Here is a 17,226-nt window from a genome sequence, read left to right on the forward strand (position 1 = left end):
GGCGGCGGCCAGGAGGAGGAGGAGGAGGAGGGCGGAGGTGTCGGGTTTCCCGGCCGCCCTCTGCTGGCCGCGATGACGGGCGGGGGGCTCGGCTGGGTGGGTGGGTGGATGGGGCGTTTCCCCGCCTTCTGCCCCCCCCCCGCAGCCCGCCTTCCCCATCATCCACCACTTTTCCATTCCCATCATCCGCAACATTTCAGCTTCTAGCTTTCTGCCCCATCGTGCACAATCTTTCCATTCCCATCATCCACAACACTTCAGCTTCTAGCTTTGTGCCCCATCGTGCACAACCTTCCTGCTCCCAACATCCCCCTCCTGCCCCATCATCCACACCCTTTCCATTCCCATCATCCACAACACTTAAGCTTCTAGCTTTCTGCCCCATCGTGCACAACCTTCCTGCTCCCAACATCCCCCTCCTGCCCCATCATCCACACCCTTTCCATTCCCATCATCCACAACCTTCCCGCTCCCAACATCCCCCTCCTGCCCCATCATCCACCACCTTTCCATTCCCATCATCCACAACACTTAAGCTTCTAGCTTTCTGCCCCATCGTGCACAACCTTCCTGCTCCCAACATCCCCCTCCTGCCCCATCATCCACACCCTTTCCATTCCCATCATCCACAACACTTAAGCTTCTAGCTTTCTGCCCCATCGTGCACAACCTTCCTGCTCCCAACATCCCCCTCCTGCCCCATCATCCACACCCTTTCCATTCCCATCATCCACAACCTTCCCGCTCCCAACATCCCCCTCCTGCCCCATCATCCACCACCTTTCCATTCCCATCATGCACAACATTTCAGCTTCTAGCTTTCTGCCCCATCGTGCACAATCTTTCGATTCCCAACATCCCCCTCCTGCCCCATCATCCACACCCTTTCCATTCCCATCATCCACAACACTTAAGCTTCTAGCTTTCTGCCCCATCGTGCACAACCTTCCTGCTCCCAACATCCCCCTCCTGCCCCATCATCCACACCCTTTCCATTCCCATCATTCACAATCTTTCCGCTCCCAGCATTCTACCCCATCGTGCACAACCTTCCCGCTCCCAACATCCCCCTCCTGCCCCATCATCCACAACCTTTCCATTCCCATCATCCACAACACTTAAGCTTCTAGCTTTCTACCCCATCGTGCACAACCTTCCTGCTCCCAACATCCCCCTCCTGCCCCATCATCCACACCCTTTCCATTCCCATCATCCACAACACTTAAGCTTCTAGCTTTCTGCCCCATCGTGCACAACCTTCCTGCTCCCAACATCCCCCTCCTGCCCCATCATCCACACCCTTTCCATTCCCATCATCCACAACACTTAAGCTTCTAGCTTTCTACCCCATCGTGCACAACCTTCCTGCTCCCAACATCCCCCTCCTGCCCCATCATCCACACCCTTTCCATTCCCATCATCCACAACACTTAAGCTTCTAGCTTTCTGCCCCATCGTGCACAACCTTCCTGCTCCCAACATCCCCCTCCTGCCCCATCATCCACACCCTTTCCATTCCCATCATCCACAACCTTCCCGCTCCCAACATCCCCCTCCTGCCCCATCATCCACCACCTTTCCATTCCCATCATCCACAACACTTAAGCTTCTAGCTTTCTGCCCCATCGTGCACAACCTTCCTGCTCCCAACATCCCCCTCCTGCCCCATCATCCACACCCTTTCCATTCCCATCATTCACAATCTTTCCGCTCCCAGCATTCTACCCCATCGTGCACAACCTTCCCGCTCCCAACATCCCCCTCCTGCCCCATCATCCACAACCTTTCCATTCCCATCATCCACAACACTTAAGCTTCTAGCTTTCTACCCCATCGTGCACAACCTTCCTGCTCCCAACATCCCCCTCCTGCCCCATCATCCACACCCTTTCCATTCCCATCATCCACAACACTTAAGCTTCTAGCTTTCTGCCCCATCGTGCACAACCTTCCTGCTCCCAACATCCCCCTCCTGCCCCATCATCCACACCCTTTCCATTCCCATCATCCACAACACTTAAGCTTCTAGCTTTCTACCCCATCGTGCACAACCTTCCTGCTCCCAACATCCCCCTCCTGCCCCATCATCCACACCCTTTCCATTCCCATCATCCACAACACTTAAGCTTCTAGCTTTCTGCCCCATCGTGCACAACCTTCCTGCTCCCAACATCCCCCTCCTGCCCCATCATCCACACCCTTTCCATTCCCATCATCCACAACCTTCCCGCTCCCAACATCCCCCTCCTGCCCCATCATCCACCACCTTTCCATTCCCATCATCCACAACACTTAAGCTTCTAGCTTTCTGCCCCATCGTGCACAACCTTCCTGCTCCCAACATCCCCCTCCTGCCCCATCATCCACACCCTTTCCATTCCCATCATCCACAACACTTAAGCTTCTAGCTTTCTGCCCCATCGTGCACAACCTTCCTGCTCCCAACATCCCCCTCCTGCCCCATCATCCACACCCTTTCCATTCCCATCATCCACAACCTTCCCGCTCCCAACATCCCCCTCCTGCCCCATCATCCACCACCTTTCCATTCCCATCATGCACAACATTTCAGCTTCTAGCTTTCTGCCCCATCGTGCACAATCTTTCGATTCCCAACATCCCCCTCCTGCCCCATCATCCACAACCTTTCCATTCCCATCATCCACAACCTTCCCGCCTTCAACGTCCCCCTCCTGCCCCATCATCCACAACCTTTAAGCTGTCGCAAGGAAAGGGGCCAGGAAGCCGCCTCCCCCCAGAAGGTCCCCACCTATTTGGGGTCGTGCCAGGGCCAAGGCGGTGTGCCCACTGAAAAGCCAGGATTGAACCTGTGTGGCTTTGGAGCTGCTGGAGTGGCCGCCATTTTGACTTTTTTGCCCCACTTTCCATTTTACAGACTCTGCTGCTGCTGGCACACGCCCCAGAAAGAACCTATGCCAGGGGTAAAATCCAGCCGGTTCTGACAGGTGCTGGAGAACCGGTAGCGGAAATTTTGAGTAGTTCAGAGAACCGGCAAATGCCACCTCTGGCTGGCCACGCCCCCATCCATTCTCTGCCTCCCGAGTCTCAGCTGATGGGGAAGCAATGGGGGGTTTCACAGTATCCTTCCCCTGCCCCGCCCACCAAGCCACACCCACCAAGCCACGCCCACAGAATCACAATGTGAATGTCACCTCTTCCCTATGCCTATTTCAATGGGCACAATTTGATTTCCAAAAATGGGGAAGGGGATCAGAGGGTTTTTTTGGGGGGGGGATTGTATACACTTGGCTTTTCCGGAGCAGCAGATCTCCCTGGTGACTTCATTCCAGACGCCTGGAGATCCACTCTTGCGTTCCCCCCCCCCAAAGAAAAACAGGACATCCTGCAGGAAAGGCTGCGTTTTGCGGGGGGGGGGCAGCCAGCCCTGTTGGACTGCGGCTCTGTACAATACGTGCAGCTGTTAAATGGGGAGGGGGCAGCCCTTCCGAGAACAGCAGCAACAGGTGGTCCTTTCCTCTGGAGACACCCCCACCCCAACCCAAACTTTGACAGCCTGGAACGGAAGCCTGGATGCCAGGCGCCTGGCCTGTCCATCACCTCTTATCATTTGGCAGGAGGTGGAGAGGTGGAAGGAGAGTGACGGACACCTGTCGGTGGTTTTTTGAATGACAACCCCTTTGCTAGCAGGAGGGGGCAGCGGCCAAGTGGATGAAACCTCAGAGGAGACGTCCAAAAATGCTTATTTCCGCCCCCCTTCCCACCCTCTGGAACAAGGGGTCTCCAACCTTGCCAAGTTTAAACCAGGAAGACTTCAACTCCCAGAATTCCCCAGCCACCTTTGCTTAATAAATGTGTCATAAACTCACAAAACTTGATTTAACTAACTAACTGTTGTGGCCTGCCAGCGGCCAGCAGATTTGGGGCAGCAGATTCAGACAAGGGGGAGGCTCTGAGGAGGGCTCTGTGTTGGAGGCAGAGAGGGGGCCAGGGCCGTATGCCAGTTATCAGCTGCCTTCGGAGTCAGACATCAATGGGGCAGAAGAACAGCTGGAGCCTGTTCCCAGTGTGCGCATGCACAGAGTTGCCAGACGAAAGGAACAGATAAAGAACAGGGGTCGACTTGGGAGTAAGGTCACAGGTGGACGATGAATAGCCCCTCCCAGAGGAGATAAAAGAGGGGCGAAAGGGGAGTGGAGTTTGCAGGAGACCATTAGTTCACTTCATTGGTTTGTGACTCTCTTGGACTCCTTGCCAAGTTTTGCAGATATCGGCCTGGCAGCTCTCCAAGCCAGATAAGGTCTGTGGCTGTAAATCCTCCCTCGAAAGACTTTGCTGGCTGTGAACAAGTAGAATTCGGGACAAGGAATCTGCTCCATGCTCTCGGGAAGTCTGGGTGAGAACACTAAGTAACTAACTAAACTAGCAAATTTCTCAGCAAGATAAATTTTAGGTTCAATCATGGTTGCAAGTGCCAACATTGATTGATTTATTACATTTATATGCCGCCCTTTTCCCCGAAGGGGACTCAGGACTCCCCGTACGGTGATTTTTGTACGGCTGGAGCCAGGCAGGAAAATGGGGGGGACGACACATTTTGCAAGACTGCTGGTCTCAGTTCCTCCCCCCCTCTGGGTTGGTGTCCCTGGTGTCACTTTTCAGCTTGAGTGCAGAAAGACAAAAGCTTTCTCAACAACCCTGCTTCCTTGCCGCCACCCCCCCACCCTCCCTGCGCCACCAAGCCAGCCTTGGCAGCCTGCTCACATTCCCTTTTCATAACACGTCTGTGGGCACAAAGCCACCCCCCCCCCCGCTTAAAAGTGCCCTTGGGTGCCTTTTTTTTTTGTGCTTTCCTGATCAAATCTAACCGGTGTGGGCATCCAAAGGTAAGGAAGGGAGGGGGGATGGAGGCATGGGGTCCATGTGAGAGATGAGAGGTCAGCGAGCGTTGAGTGCCAACAGGAGTGGGGGGCATCAATAGCAATAGCAGTTAGACTTATATACCGCTTCATAGGGCTTTCAGCCCTCTCTAAGTGGTTTACAGAGTCAGCATATCGCCCCCAACAACAACAATCCGGGTCCTCATTTTACCCACCTTGGAAGGATGGAAGGCTGAGTCAACCCTGAGCCGGTGAGATTTGAACAGCCGAACTGCAGAACTGCAGTCAGCTGAAGTAGCCTGCAGTGCTGCATTTAACCACTGCGCCACCTCAGCTCTTCACTGCCAAGCCGTGAAGGGGTGGGTGGCTGCTGGCATGAGTGCCACTTTGGTGCGCGCTTCGGTCGCGCGCACACGCCAGAAATTTGCAAATAAAAAGGTCTGCATATGCTCAAAACCTTAAAAATGAAATTATATATATATATATATATATATATATGTATGTATGTATGTATATATATATATGTATATATATATATATATATATATATATATATGTATGTATGTATGTATGTATGTATGTATGTATGTATGTATGTATGTATATATATATATATGTATATATATATATATATGTATATATATATATATATGTATATATATATATATATATATATATATATACACATACATACACACACACACACACACACACATACATACATACATACATACATACATACATACATATGTTGTATTTGTGCTGATAAATAAATAAAGGGAGACTTTATCAGCACAAATACAACACAAATGTAACAAAGGCAACAGTAAAAATATTGGGTTTCTGTCTGGATGGTCTCTTGTGATGAGCCTATAGACAGAGAAAGGAAGCAGTATGCCTGCTCCCATATTTGGGCATACTAGGGGTTGTGACACTAAATACAAATATATATATATATATATATATATATAGATAGATAGATAGATAGATAGATAGATAGATAGATAGATAGATAGATAGATAGATAGATAGATGGATGATATAGATATAGATATAGATATAGATGATATAGATATAGATAGATAGATAGATAGATAGATAGATAGATAGATAGATAGATATAGATAGATAGATGATATAGATATAGATATAGATATAGATGATATAGATATAGATAGATAGATAGATAGATAGATAGATAGATAGATAGATAGATAGATAGATAGATAGATAGATAGATAGATGGATGATATAGATATAGATATAGATGATATAGATATAGATAGATAGATAGATAGATAGATAGATAGATAGATAGATAGATAGATAGATAGATAGATGATAGATAGATAGATAGATAGATAGATAGATAGATAGATAGATAGATAGATAGATAGATGATAGATAGATAGATGGATGATATAGATATAGATATAGATATAGATGATATAGAGATAGATAGATAGATAGATAGATAGATAGATAGATAGATAGATAGATAGATAGATAGATAGATAGATGATATAGATATAGATATAGATGATATAGATATAGATAGATAGATAGATAGATAGATAGATAGATAGATAGATAGATAGATGATATAGATATAGATATAGATATAGATGATATATAGATAGATAGATAGATAGATAGATAGATAGATAGATAGATAGATGATATAGATATAGATATAGATATAGATGATATAGATATAGATAGATAGATAGATAGATAGATAGATAGATAGATAGATAGATAGATAGATAGATGGATGATATAGATATAGATATAGATGATATAGATATAGATAGATAGATAGATAGATAGATAGATAGATAGATAGATAGATAGATAGATAGATAGATAGATGATATAGATATAGATATAGATATAGATGATATAGATATAGATAGATAGATAGATAGATAGATAGATAGATAGATAGATAGATAGATAGATAGATAGATAGATTGATTAACCCGTGGTGCAAATATTTTAGTGCTGTCCCTAATGCTGTTCTTAAGGACAACATGTTGAATTTCAACTAACAGATGCAGTAGGTCCAAATTCTAGCCTCCTGTAGTTCACTGCCTGCCGATCCAATTTCATTGTCTCTCCAATTTTGTCTCCGCCAAGATTTTGTGGCATCTGGAAAACCAAATGTGTTGCTCTTGGAATGAAAAGGAAAGAGGGTGACCTGAATAATTTATAAGACTTGTGAAAACCCATTGGAGTGCCTGATGGCCAGCAGGAAACGTTCTTATGAAGATGCTCCCAGGATTAAAAAGGTAAAGGTTCCCCTCGCACATATGTGCTAGTCGTTCCTGACTCTCGGTGGCCGTACTCATCTCCGTTTGAAAGCCGAAAAGCCAGCACTGTCCGAAGACGTCTCCGTGGTCATGTGGCCGGCATGACTCAACGCCTAAGGTGCACGGAACGCTGTTCCCTTCCCATCAAAGCAGGGTGGATTCCTGCCGGCATTACTACTGGTTTCCAACTGCTGGTTTGGCAGAAGCTGGGACACGTCACGGGAGCTCACTCCGTTACGTGGTGCTAGGGATTCGAACCGCCGAACTGCCGACCTTTCGATCGACAAGCTCAGCGTCTTAGCCCCTGAGCCATCGCGTCCTTGCTCCCATGATTAGAGAGGCCCATTTGGGCTCCAATTAGTGTTGCACTTTACCCCCTGTCCAGAAAGTCCAAAAGTGGACGAGCTAGCTTTAAAAAAAAAGTTTTAAAAAAACCACACAAATATAATTAGAATTCAGCACTGCAGACAGGTTTCACACACAGCCAGAGTTGTTATCGCAAGAGCTTTCCGAATTATGTGGGTCAGTGGCTTTGACTCAAATGTGATTCTTTTTTCCCCCCTTGTGGCTTTATGGCTGGCTGTTTCTCATCGCACTGAAACACAAACAGCTGTGAGTTGGACGGCCCCTCCAGCCGAAGGATGTTACACCGGTGGTCTTCGAATACCCACACCGTCAAACCCCCAAATCGTTCCAACAAAACCCACAATCCAGTTGACGCTTGTTGCACCACTGTGCCTATGTGCTCCCCCCCTCTCTGCAGGGGCAGCTACGCTAACCAAGGTTTTGCAGGGTAAACCGTCATACATCTGAATTGGTTGACTTCTGGCTTGTTGGCCTTCAAGGAACCATGGTTTGAAATGGTTTAGAAATGTTTAAATCAGGGCTTGTAACAAGGGCTCGGGCATAATACTTCCTTAAAACTTCTCTATGAACTCAGAAACTCTTCAATTGAAGCAGGGAACTGCAAGCTGGCTAGCTAAATTTCAGCCTAGTCTAATCTGTAACTCTCATGATTCACTCGATTGGCTAAACGTAATCAATGATGAATAATGTAAATATTATGCAGCTTATCAAACTTCATTGTTAACAGAGACGGGGAAAATAATTGGGTTTTTTTTTTTGTCAATATGATGGGAAAAGTTTATTGGATGAAAAGTTTAGCTAAGTAATCTAGAGTTAGGTGAACGTGGAGTTTTTTCACTGTGGTGAGCTATTTGTATTTATGTATTTACTTACTTACATTCCTCTCCCAAGTTATGATTCATCAATAGTTCTGAAAGCAGGTTCTTTGCTTAATTATTATTATTTTTTATTTTAAAATCTCACTGAAGCATCAACAGATGAGTAAAAGCAGCTAAGAACAAAAGAAAGGGCAGTCAGTAAAGCTTCACAGAATTCCAAAATCAAAAGGGGGCGATCATTTGAAAATGGCAGGAATTATGATAAAATTGTCAATCTAAGCCCGTCTCAACAGGTAAGTCAATTTAATTCTTTGGTAAAGAAGGCAAGGCTTAATCATTTGAGACCTTCTTAATGCCAGCAACGTTGCGAGGGCCACCTCCTCCAATCTACGGGGTCTTCCAAATGCTTTGGACCACAACTCCCATCAGCCTAGCCCGTTTGGCAGGAAAAGGGTAGGAATTCTGGGAGCCCTTCAAAATGCCAAACGAAAAGGAATTCGGTTCACCCATAACACAGGTTTCAAACTGGAGCAGTGGCCTTGACTGCCTTCCACCATAATTCCTGGGAATGATATTTTGATGAAAGGAGGGTTAGAGAAGAGATCTGAAAAGATCAGCTGTAGCTCTGAAGACCTTGTGGGAGAAGCTTCTTGGAATGAAAATCCATTCAGGGTTGCCCAAACTTGGGCACTTTAAGACGTGTGGACTTCAACTCTCAGAATTCCCTAGCCAGGCTGGCTGGGGAATTCTGGGAATTGAAGTCCACAAGTCTTAAAGTACCCCAGTTTGGACACCCCTACCCTAATTATTTGGGGAGGAGGAGAAGAGGCCAAGGAGACCAACAAGATATGGCCTTTTGGTGTCCATGAAAGACCACTTCCAGACTCACCTACTCAACATGACCAAAATTAGGTCATCTCACAAGGACGTTTTAGGGATCTGAGGTATCTCCTGAACTTCCTTCTTTCCTCTCAGGTTGTCCTTGGCAGGTGACTTCCACCTCGTTGACTTTGGACTTCAGTTCCTTCCCCGTCCGCCGGACCTCCACGCTCAGGATGCCATCGTGGGTCACGACGGCTTTGACCGACAGAGGATCGACGTCCAAAGGGAGGATGTAAGTCCGGGTGAATTCACGGGAGATGAATCCATGGCGGTCCACCTTCTGAGGATGCTGGGCCGTCACCTCCAGGAGGTTGTCCACGGTGCGGACAGCGATTTCATCGGGGGTGAACTGGCAGACGTCAAGGAAAACTTGGAATTTGTGTTCATTGAGGGCGACTTCCGAAATCCCCCGTTCCAGCTGTTTGTTAATCCGGGGCCTGATATAGTAACCGTGGTACAAGGTGGGAGCCAGGATATCTCCGGGAGAAAGGCCTGGAAGAAACAAGGACAGTGGCTTGACATAGATGATGGTTTATAAGAGGTCCTTGCAGCTCTCTGAGCTCGGTTGTTTCCTTGCAGGCATTTCATGACCCAGCTAGGGAACATCATCAGTACGCTGCCTATGATGTTCGGGGCGTGAAACATCTGCAAGAAAACAACCAAGCGCGGAGACCACCAAGGACCCCTCATTTCATCCCTGAGTTACAAATATTCTCTTGTATGGATTATGGCTTATTATGTTATGGCTGAAAAAGCAGTGGGGTGGGGGGGAGAGAGAAAGCAATTTTGAGCAGGAGGAGGAATCTGCGAGGAAAAAGCAACGGGTTTTAATTTCTGCAGATTAGAAGCAGCTGTATGAAATTCTACGACATATGAAAGAAAAAGGGGTCAACTTTTTCTAAAGCATCTGAAGGCAGAACAAGAAACAATGGTTGGAAACTAATCAAAGAGAGAAGCAACATGGAATTAAGGAGAAACATCCTAAGAGTGAGAGGACAGTTAACCAGTGGGAAAGAAGTTGCCTTCAGACATTATGGCTGGTCCATCACTGGAGGCTTGTTAAGAAGAGACTGGACAGCCATTTGTCTGAAATGGTCTCCTGTCTGAGCAGGGGGCTGGACTAGAAGACCTCCAAGGTCCCTCCCAGCTCATGACTTGCTCCTCTAAGCCCACTGTTGCTTCCACAGCTAAGCAAAGATATTGTGCAGAAGGCTAATCCTTGGTTTTAAAAACCCACAAAGCCTTTTTACTCTGAAGCTTGGAAGAGACTCCATGGCATTTCCACCCGCTGAAAAGCTATTGTCCACTAGCTTCAAAAGGGCTGCTGGTGGAGATGGACTCTTCCTTGGAGGAGGAATTACAGCTCCGTTGCCGAGCATGGTCCCTTCCTGGCCTGTCCCTCTCCAGATGCAGTGTATTGTGGCCCACCGGAAGCCTGTGGAGCTGGCAGCAGATTCAGACAGTGGGGAGGTTGGGGAGGAACCTGGGTCAGTCCTGGAGTCTGGGGAAGGCTCTGATGATGGCTCTGTGTCGGAGGCAGAGAGGGGGCCAGGGCCATCTGACAGTTATCAGCTGCCTTCGGAGTCGGACATCAGTGAGGCAGAAGAACAGCTGGAGCCTGTTCCCAGTGTATGCACAGAGTTGCCAGATGAAGGGAACAGCTAAAGAACAGGGGTCGACTTGGGATAAGACCACAGGTTAACAGTGAATGGCCCCTCCCATAGGGAATAAAAGAGGAGCGAAAGGGGAGTGGAGTTTGCAGGAGACAATTCGTTCCATTTATTAGGGCGAAGATCTGCTCCTGACTTCTTGCCAAGTACTTGCTGCTACAGCTTGGCGTTTGGAAGATATCGGCCTGGCAGCTCTCCAAGCCTGATAAAGGTCTGTAGTTGCGGAATCTCTTGAAAGGCTGTTTGCTGGGACTTTGCTGCAGAGGAATTCCCTTTAAAACTAAATAAAAGGGGTTTTATAGGGGACGAGGAGTCGGCTTCGTGCTTTTGGGAAGCCCGAGTCAGAACACAGCTGGGCAGAGAGCCAAGGAAGGTCCCCCCACCTGGTGCCAAGAAAGACCCCCCCATACTGCCAATAAAGCCCCCTTCCAATGGCTTTGCTTTGGAGGGGTCTCCAAGGAGAGGGCAGCACCATCTCCCTCCCACCCTGCAGAGCCCCAATCTCTTCGCCCCCCCCCCCCACTTCTGCCAGTTCTCCTTCCCCAAGTGGGCTCCATCCCGGTTATGTCGTCGGGAGGCCCTGGCACGATTAGCTGGGCCACAAAGACAACCCCCCCCCACCCCTCCTTGTGCAAGGCAGTTGTTCCACCGGTTCCTGCCAAGAGCTCCACCCCCTGCAGGCTGCTCGATGGGGCCGATGGCTGCCTCTGCATTCCTTCCAGGGGCGTTTCGGCTTGGCGAGCCAGCTGGGCTTTTCAGCGCTTAAGTGGGCTTCTCAAAGACTCCGGCCAGCAGCAGTGTTTCCCCCCCCCCCAAAAAAAGCTCCCTCTTCGTGCCAGCCGACTGCATTCCACCGGCTGTGCTTGTGCCAAGGGAGGGGAACGGACAGGCAGAATCATCTCCTTGTCTGCAGGCAGATGGAGATTATTATTAGCTTCTCGCCAGAGAGAAGTCCAAATCTTTTTGCAGCCGTATCTTCATCACCCTCATGCTTTCAGGAATCCTTTTATTTCCCTTTGTCCTTTATTTCCTTTTGTCCCTCTTTTCTTTTTTACTATATTGCCCAGAGTTGTTCGGGAGTCGGGTGGCAACTAAATCGAGTAATTAAAAGCAATCCTCTCTATAATTAAAGAATGTTTGCCACCGGCATCCAAATTAACCACAGAAAGGGAGGGTTTTCCAGACCTCAGGAATTCGGCTGAGAACCAGGAGCAGCGAGTTCCCTCCTTTCCTGTAGACGCGGAAGAGAAACGGCCAGCCGTTGGGAAGATTTTCATTCGGGCCTCTCTTGCTTTGAGCAGGGGGTTGGGCTCAAATTGATGGCCTCAAGGGAACTCTTCCAACTTTCAAGAGTCAAGGCAAAGGCAAGCTTCTCCTTGGGGAAACTCCTTTGTCTTTGCGAAGCTTTGGGGTAGGAGAGGCAGGGAGGATAAATTTCCCTATCCGATGAGTCTATGAAACACAACCAGCAGCAGGATTTAAAAAACACAACAACCTACAAACTTTACAGCAAAGAAGGAAGTCCTATGGGTGCCCGAATCATCTACGAAACGGAGTTGTTTATGGACAACTGACCACCTTACAAGGCTGGGATCCCCAAAATGTGTCCGCTGGCCCCCAAAAATGTCCCTCTCCACTCCCCACCCATCATTGACAGTGGATAGGACGCTCAGCAGGGATGACTCCCAAGAAAATTAACCGAAACTGATGTGGAATTTCCTCCTTCCCCAAGCACAGGACCTCCATCCAGATATCCATGGTCCAGATATCATCTCGTTCTTTCCATCTACACAACCACACAATCAAGGCCTGGGAAAGATCAGGCTCCAGCCATAGAAGGCTCACGATGCACTTTTTAGCACACTGGGACGGAGAGTGGGGACCCCAGGTTAACTATTCCCGGGAAGGTCTTTCCATCCCAGAGTTGGAAACATCCGAAAAATCTGCAAGCTGGAAGGGTGTTGGGGTGGGGGTGGGGGAGGAGTCCCCGCCCGCCTTACCTTCTCCAAAATTCTGGTCGTAAATCTTGCTGGGGTTGGCAAACTCGCATTCCGGGCTCATAGGGTAGGCGTGGGGCAGGCTGTGCTGCTGTGCCATGGTGAGGAAGCTGTCTTGATATGCCCGCTCTCTCCAACGCCTTCCTTGGGAAGGTTGCAGCCGGCCGGACGTCTGGCTTGGACACTTGGATCAAGCAAATTCCACCGGGGTGGGGTGGGGGGAGGAAGCGATAAAAGATGGACCGAAATAGACAGGCAGGTCCCGCTGTGCTGAGCCCCCAGGGAGGGCCAGATGCTCGTGGCTCTGCAACCCCCCCCCAAGGAGAACATCTACTGGCTACTAGAAGGGGGTGGCAGATGCCCTTGATGTTGTGGCTTGTGGGGGGGGGTGTTCTACGGGGGGGGGGGGAATCTCATGTGACTCCTAGAATTCGAATCGGACAGCAGCTGAATTCAGATGCTGCCCGGCTGTTGGTGCCACTGTCCGTGGTTAAGGGGCCTCTCGCCACGCGGAAGTGTGCAAAATTCCTGGGTACTTTCACGCCCAAATTGAAGCGAGAGGCAGACAATCGTGCACAGGCTGGGCTGCTTCCTTCCTTGGCGTCTTGCAATCTGTTTATCCAATGGTTGCAGGGCTTCCTGAATGCGCTGGGCCTGACCTCCAAGATGCGTGCAACGGTGGGCTTCCCATGTGCCTCATGCACAGCCATCTGTAGCCCCGTGGAGAGGCTGGTTTGGACATCGCCGGAAAGCCCTGGCTCGCTTCGCCACAATTGGTTGGATACACCAGGCAACTGTTGTGGTCTGCCGGTGGCCTGCAGAGTTGGCAGCAGATTCGGACAGTGAGGAGGTTGGGGAGGAAGATGGGCCAGTCCTGGAGTCTGGGGAAGGCTCGGATGAGGGCTCTGTGTCGGAGGCAGAGAGGGGGCCAGGGCCGTATGCCAGTTATCAGCTGCCTTCAGAGTCAGACATCAGTGGGGCAGAAGAACAGCTGGAGCCTGTTCCCAGTGTGCGCATGCACAGAGTTGCCAGACGAAGGGAAGAGCTAAAGAACAGGGGTCGACTTGGGAGTAAGGCCACAGGTGGACAATGAATGGCCCCTCCCAAAGGAAATAAAAGAGGAGCAAAAGGGGAGTGGAGTTTGCAGGAGACAATTAGTTCTTTTATTTGGTTCATGACACTCTGAAACTCCTGGCCAAGTTTTGCAGATCTCAGCCTGGCCGCTCTCCAAGCCAGATAAGGTCTGTGACTGTAAATCCACCCTTGAAAGACTTTTCTTGATGTGAATGAGCAGAATTCACAGTCAATTAAGAAAAGGGGTTTTTGTCGGGACCAGGAGTTCGTTTAATGGGTTCGTGACTCTCCGAGGCTCCTGGCCAAGTTCTGCAGAGATCGGCCTGGCAGCTCTCCAAGCCAGATAAGGTCTGTGACTGTAAATCCTCCCTCGAAAGACTTTGCTGGATGTGAATGAGCAGAATACACAGAAAATTAATAAAAGGGTTTTTTTGTTGGGACAAGGAGTTTGTTTTATGCTCTTGGGAAGCCTGGGTGAGAACACGCATCTTATATTTGCATCGGTAGATCAGGCTGCAAACCTTCCCTGCTCCCAATGGCTGACAGCTAGCGACTGCATCTGATTGATTGATTGATTGAATTTGTATGCCGCCCACTCTCAAAGAGACTCAGGGCGGCTAATAAAGCCCCCTTCCAATGGCTTTGCTCTGGGGGGGGGGTCTCCAAGGAGAGGGCAGCACCATCTCCCTCCCACCCTGCAGAGCCCCAATCTCTTCGGTCTCCCCACTTCTGCCAGTTCTCCTTCCCCAAGTGGGCTCTGGAAACGTTACATGTCTAGGAATAATCTTAGGGGTTTATTGCCACAACATTTTCCAACCATGAACTATACTTTTTCTTTATTTCCAAGGGCTCCTGAAAAGTAAATGAGGAACTTATTCTGCATGAAGTTTTGGAAGCTTCTTGTTTGTTTTCTCTCTCCAAATGTTCAGAGTCAAAATCTAACCCAACTTGTTGTGCTAAATGTCCACTCCACCCTTTCACAGAGTCACAACAACATGTGTTTATTGACCTCACGGTTGCATATAAATAGGGACGTTTATTGCTGAATGCAGGCTTACTCAGAGGCTCCTTAACAGAGAACTTGTTGAGTGAAAGCACACCGGGGATGGACTTGACTCGGGAACAGGTCGTATTTCCAAGTAACCACGGACAGGTTCTCTACTCAGAGGCCCATCATGATCCCAGGATCTGATTTCCAAGGAGAAGTACTAACTACTCAGGAAGCTGTAGAGTGGAGGCCATTGTTGTGGGTGTCAGGCGTGCCTCCTTCAGCATCCAAGAAAGAAAACCCCCAATTCCATTTAATTAGAGCAGTGGTTCCCAAACTTGGCAACTTTAAGACTTGTGGACTTTAACTTCCAGAATTCTCCAGCCAGCTTTGCTGGCTGGAGAATTCTGGGAGTTGAAGTCCACAAGTCTTAAAGTTGCCAAGTTTGGGAACCACTGAATTAGAGAAAAGGTACTTTTGCTGGACATGAATTGAAAACAGCAAAAGTGAAGCAAGATCTGAAGCAAAAAAGCGCAAACTGGCACATATCAAACGATTACCCAAATCCCTCCCCCAGACACCCCGACCCAATGTCCAATCTCCAACCCCCCCCAAGGGTGTCCTGTGGGGCGCATCTTCAGGTGGCCTCCTTCAGCTAGTAAGCAAAGACAGTTGGCCTTGACCAAACCTAGACACGAGCCATCAGGCAGAAAGTGGTGAGGACAAAACTCCCTTTTCCGAGATATCTCCATCGACATGTTTCCCCTCCCAAATACCACGAGCCCCCCCACCCTCCCCGTTACTATGGCAGCCGATAGCAAGCATGCGAGTATAGAGGCTGACACTGGGTCCCGTCCTGTCCCCCAGCATCTGATGACAAACTTTATTTAACCCACCCTCTTCTGAGCCGAGGTGGCGCAGTGGTTAGGGTGCAGTACTGCAGGCCACTTCAGCTGACTGCTATCTGCAGTTCAGCGGTTCAAATCTCACCAGTTCAGGGTTGACTCAGCCTTCCATCCTTCCGAGGTGGGTAAAATGAGGACCCAGATTGTTGTTGGGGGCGATATGCTGACTCTGTAAACTGCTTAGAGAGGGCTGAAAGCCCTATGAAGCGGTATATAAGTCTAACTGCTATTGCTATTGCTATTGCTATTGCTATTGCTATTGCTATTGCTATTGCTATCTATCTATCTATCTATCTATCTATCTATCTATCTATCTATCTATCTATCTATCATCTATCATCTATCTATCTATCTATCTATCAATCATCTATCTATCTATCTATCTATCTATCTATCTATCTATCTATCATCTATCTATCTATCTATCTACCTATCTATCTATCTATCTATTTATCTATCTATCGGATTGTTGGGGGCGATATGCTGACTCTGTAAACCGCTTAGAGAGGGCTGAAAGCCCTATGAAGCGGTATATAAGTCTAACTGCTATTGCTATTGCTATTGCTATTGCTATCTATCTATCTATCTATCTATCTATCTATCTATCTATCTATCTATCTATCTATCTATCTATCATCTATCATCTATCATCTATCTATCTATCTATCTATCTATCTATCTATCTATCTATCTATCTATCTATCAATCATCTATCTATCTATCTATCTATCTATCTATCTATCTATCCATCTATCTATCTATCATCTATCTATCTATCTATCTACCTATCTATCTATCTATTTATCTATCTATCGGATTGTTGGGGGCGATATGCTGACTCTGTAAACCGCTTAGAGAGGGCTGAAAGCCCTATGAAGCGGTATATAAGTCTAACTGCTATTGCTATTGCTATTCTGACCGTCTGGAAATTGTGTCCAGGTGTCACTTTAGACTCAGCAAAAGGATAACTCCAGGCCTGGCGAGGAGAAACTCTCGGCTCTCGGGGGAAAGGCATGGCAGTGCTTCCACCCTCACATAGTTGGTGGTGAAGAAAGAGGAGACGTGGGAAACTGGTCCAACCACATTCATGGCCTGCTGGAGGTGCTGCAGTCACGACTGGCGGGAACAGCCTTGCGTAGGTCTCCCGCCCGCCTGAGCAAAGAGGTTTAAATTTAACCCAGTGGTAAAAATGATTCATCTCTTCTATCTCAGCCTCCTATTAAAAACATTTGGCTCGGTGGTGAGGTCAAAGAAGCAACACCCGCCCCCTCTCCATGGTCCCCAAGGCTGAAATGAATGACCCAGGCTGCGTCTGAAGCCTTCTGCCTTGGGAGGAGGGAGGGAGGGAGGGAGGG

The 17,226-nt window shown here is 48.3% G+C and overlaps 1 protein-coding gene across 1 annotated transcript; it reads right to left on the minus strand.

The window, feature by feature from the left end:
* Nucleotides 1–8,315: 8,315 nt before the first annotated feature.
* On the minus strand, nucleotides 8,316–13,110 carry HSPB2 (heat shock protein family B (small) member 2). Its single transcript, XM_087706522.1, has 2 exons — nucleotides 12,908–13,110; nucleotides 8,316–9,729 (listed from the first exon to the last, which is right to left on the minus strand). The coding sequence occupies exons 1-2, from the start codon at nucleotides 13,002–13,004 to the stop codon at nucleotides 9,287–9,289; spliced, it is 540 nt and encodes a 179-aa protein (XP_087562648.1). The 5' UTR covers nucleotides 13,005–13,110; the 3' UTR covers nucleotides 8,316–9,286.
* Between the last annotated feature and the right edge of the window lie 4,116 nt (nucleotides 13,111–17,226).

Source organism: Thamnophis sirtalis, unplaced genomic scaffold, assembly GCF_051295495.1.
Source record: "Thamnophis sirtalis isolate CommonGarterSnake01/CBP01778 unplaced genomic scaffold, rThaSir2_p1.2 scaffold_2, whole genome shotgun sequence".
NCBI lineage: Eukaryota > Metazoa > Chordata > Lepidosauria > Squamata > Natricidae > Thamnophis > Thamnophis sirtalis.

Excerpts from the sequence above, each read along its gene's own strand:
- HSPB2 (XM_087706522.1), bottom strand. The coding sequence starts at position 13,004 with ATGGCACAGCAGCACAGCCTGCCCCACGCCTACCCTATGAGCCCGGAA. Across the intron at positions 9,730-12,907 it reads CGACCAGAATTTTGGAGAAG|GCCTTTCTCCCGGAGATATC; the intron begins GTAAGGCGGGCG and ends TGTTTCTTCCAG.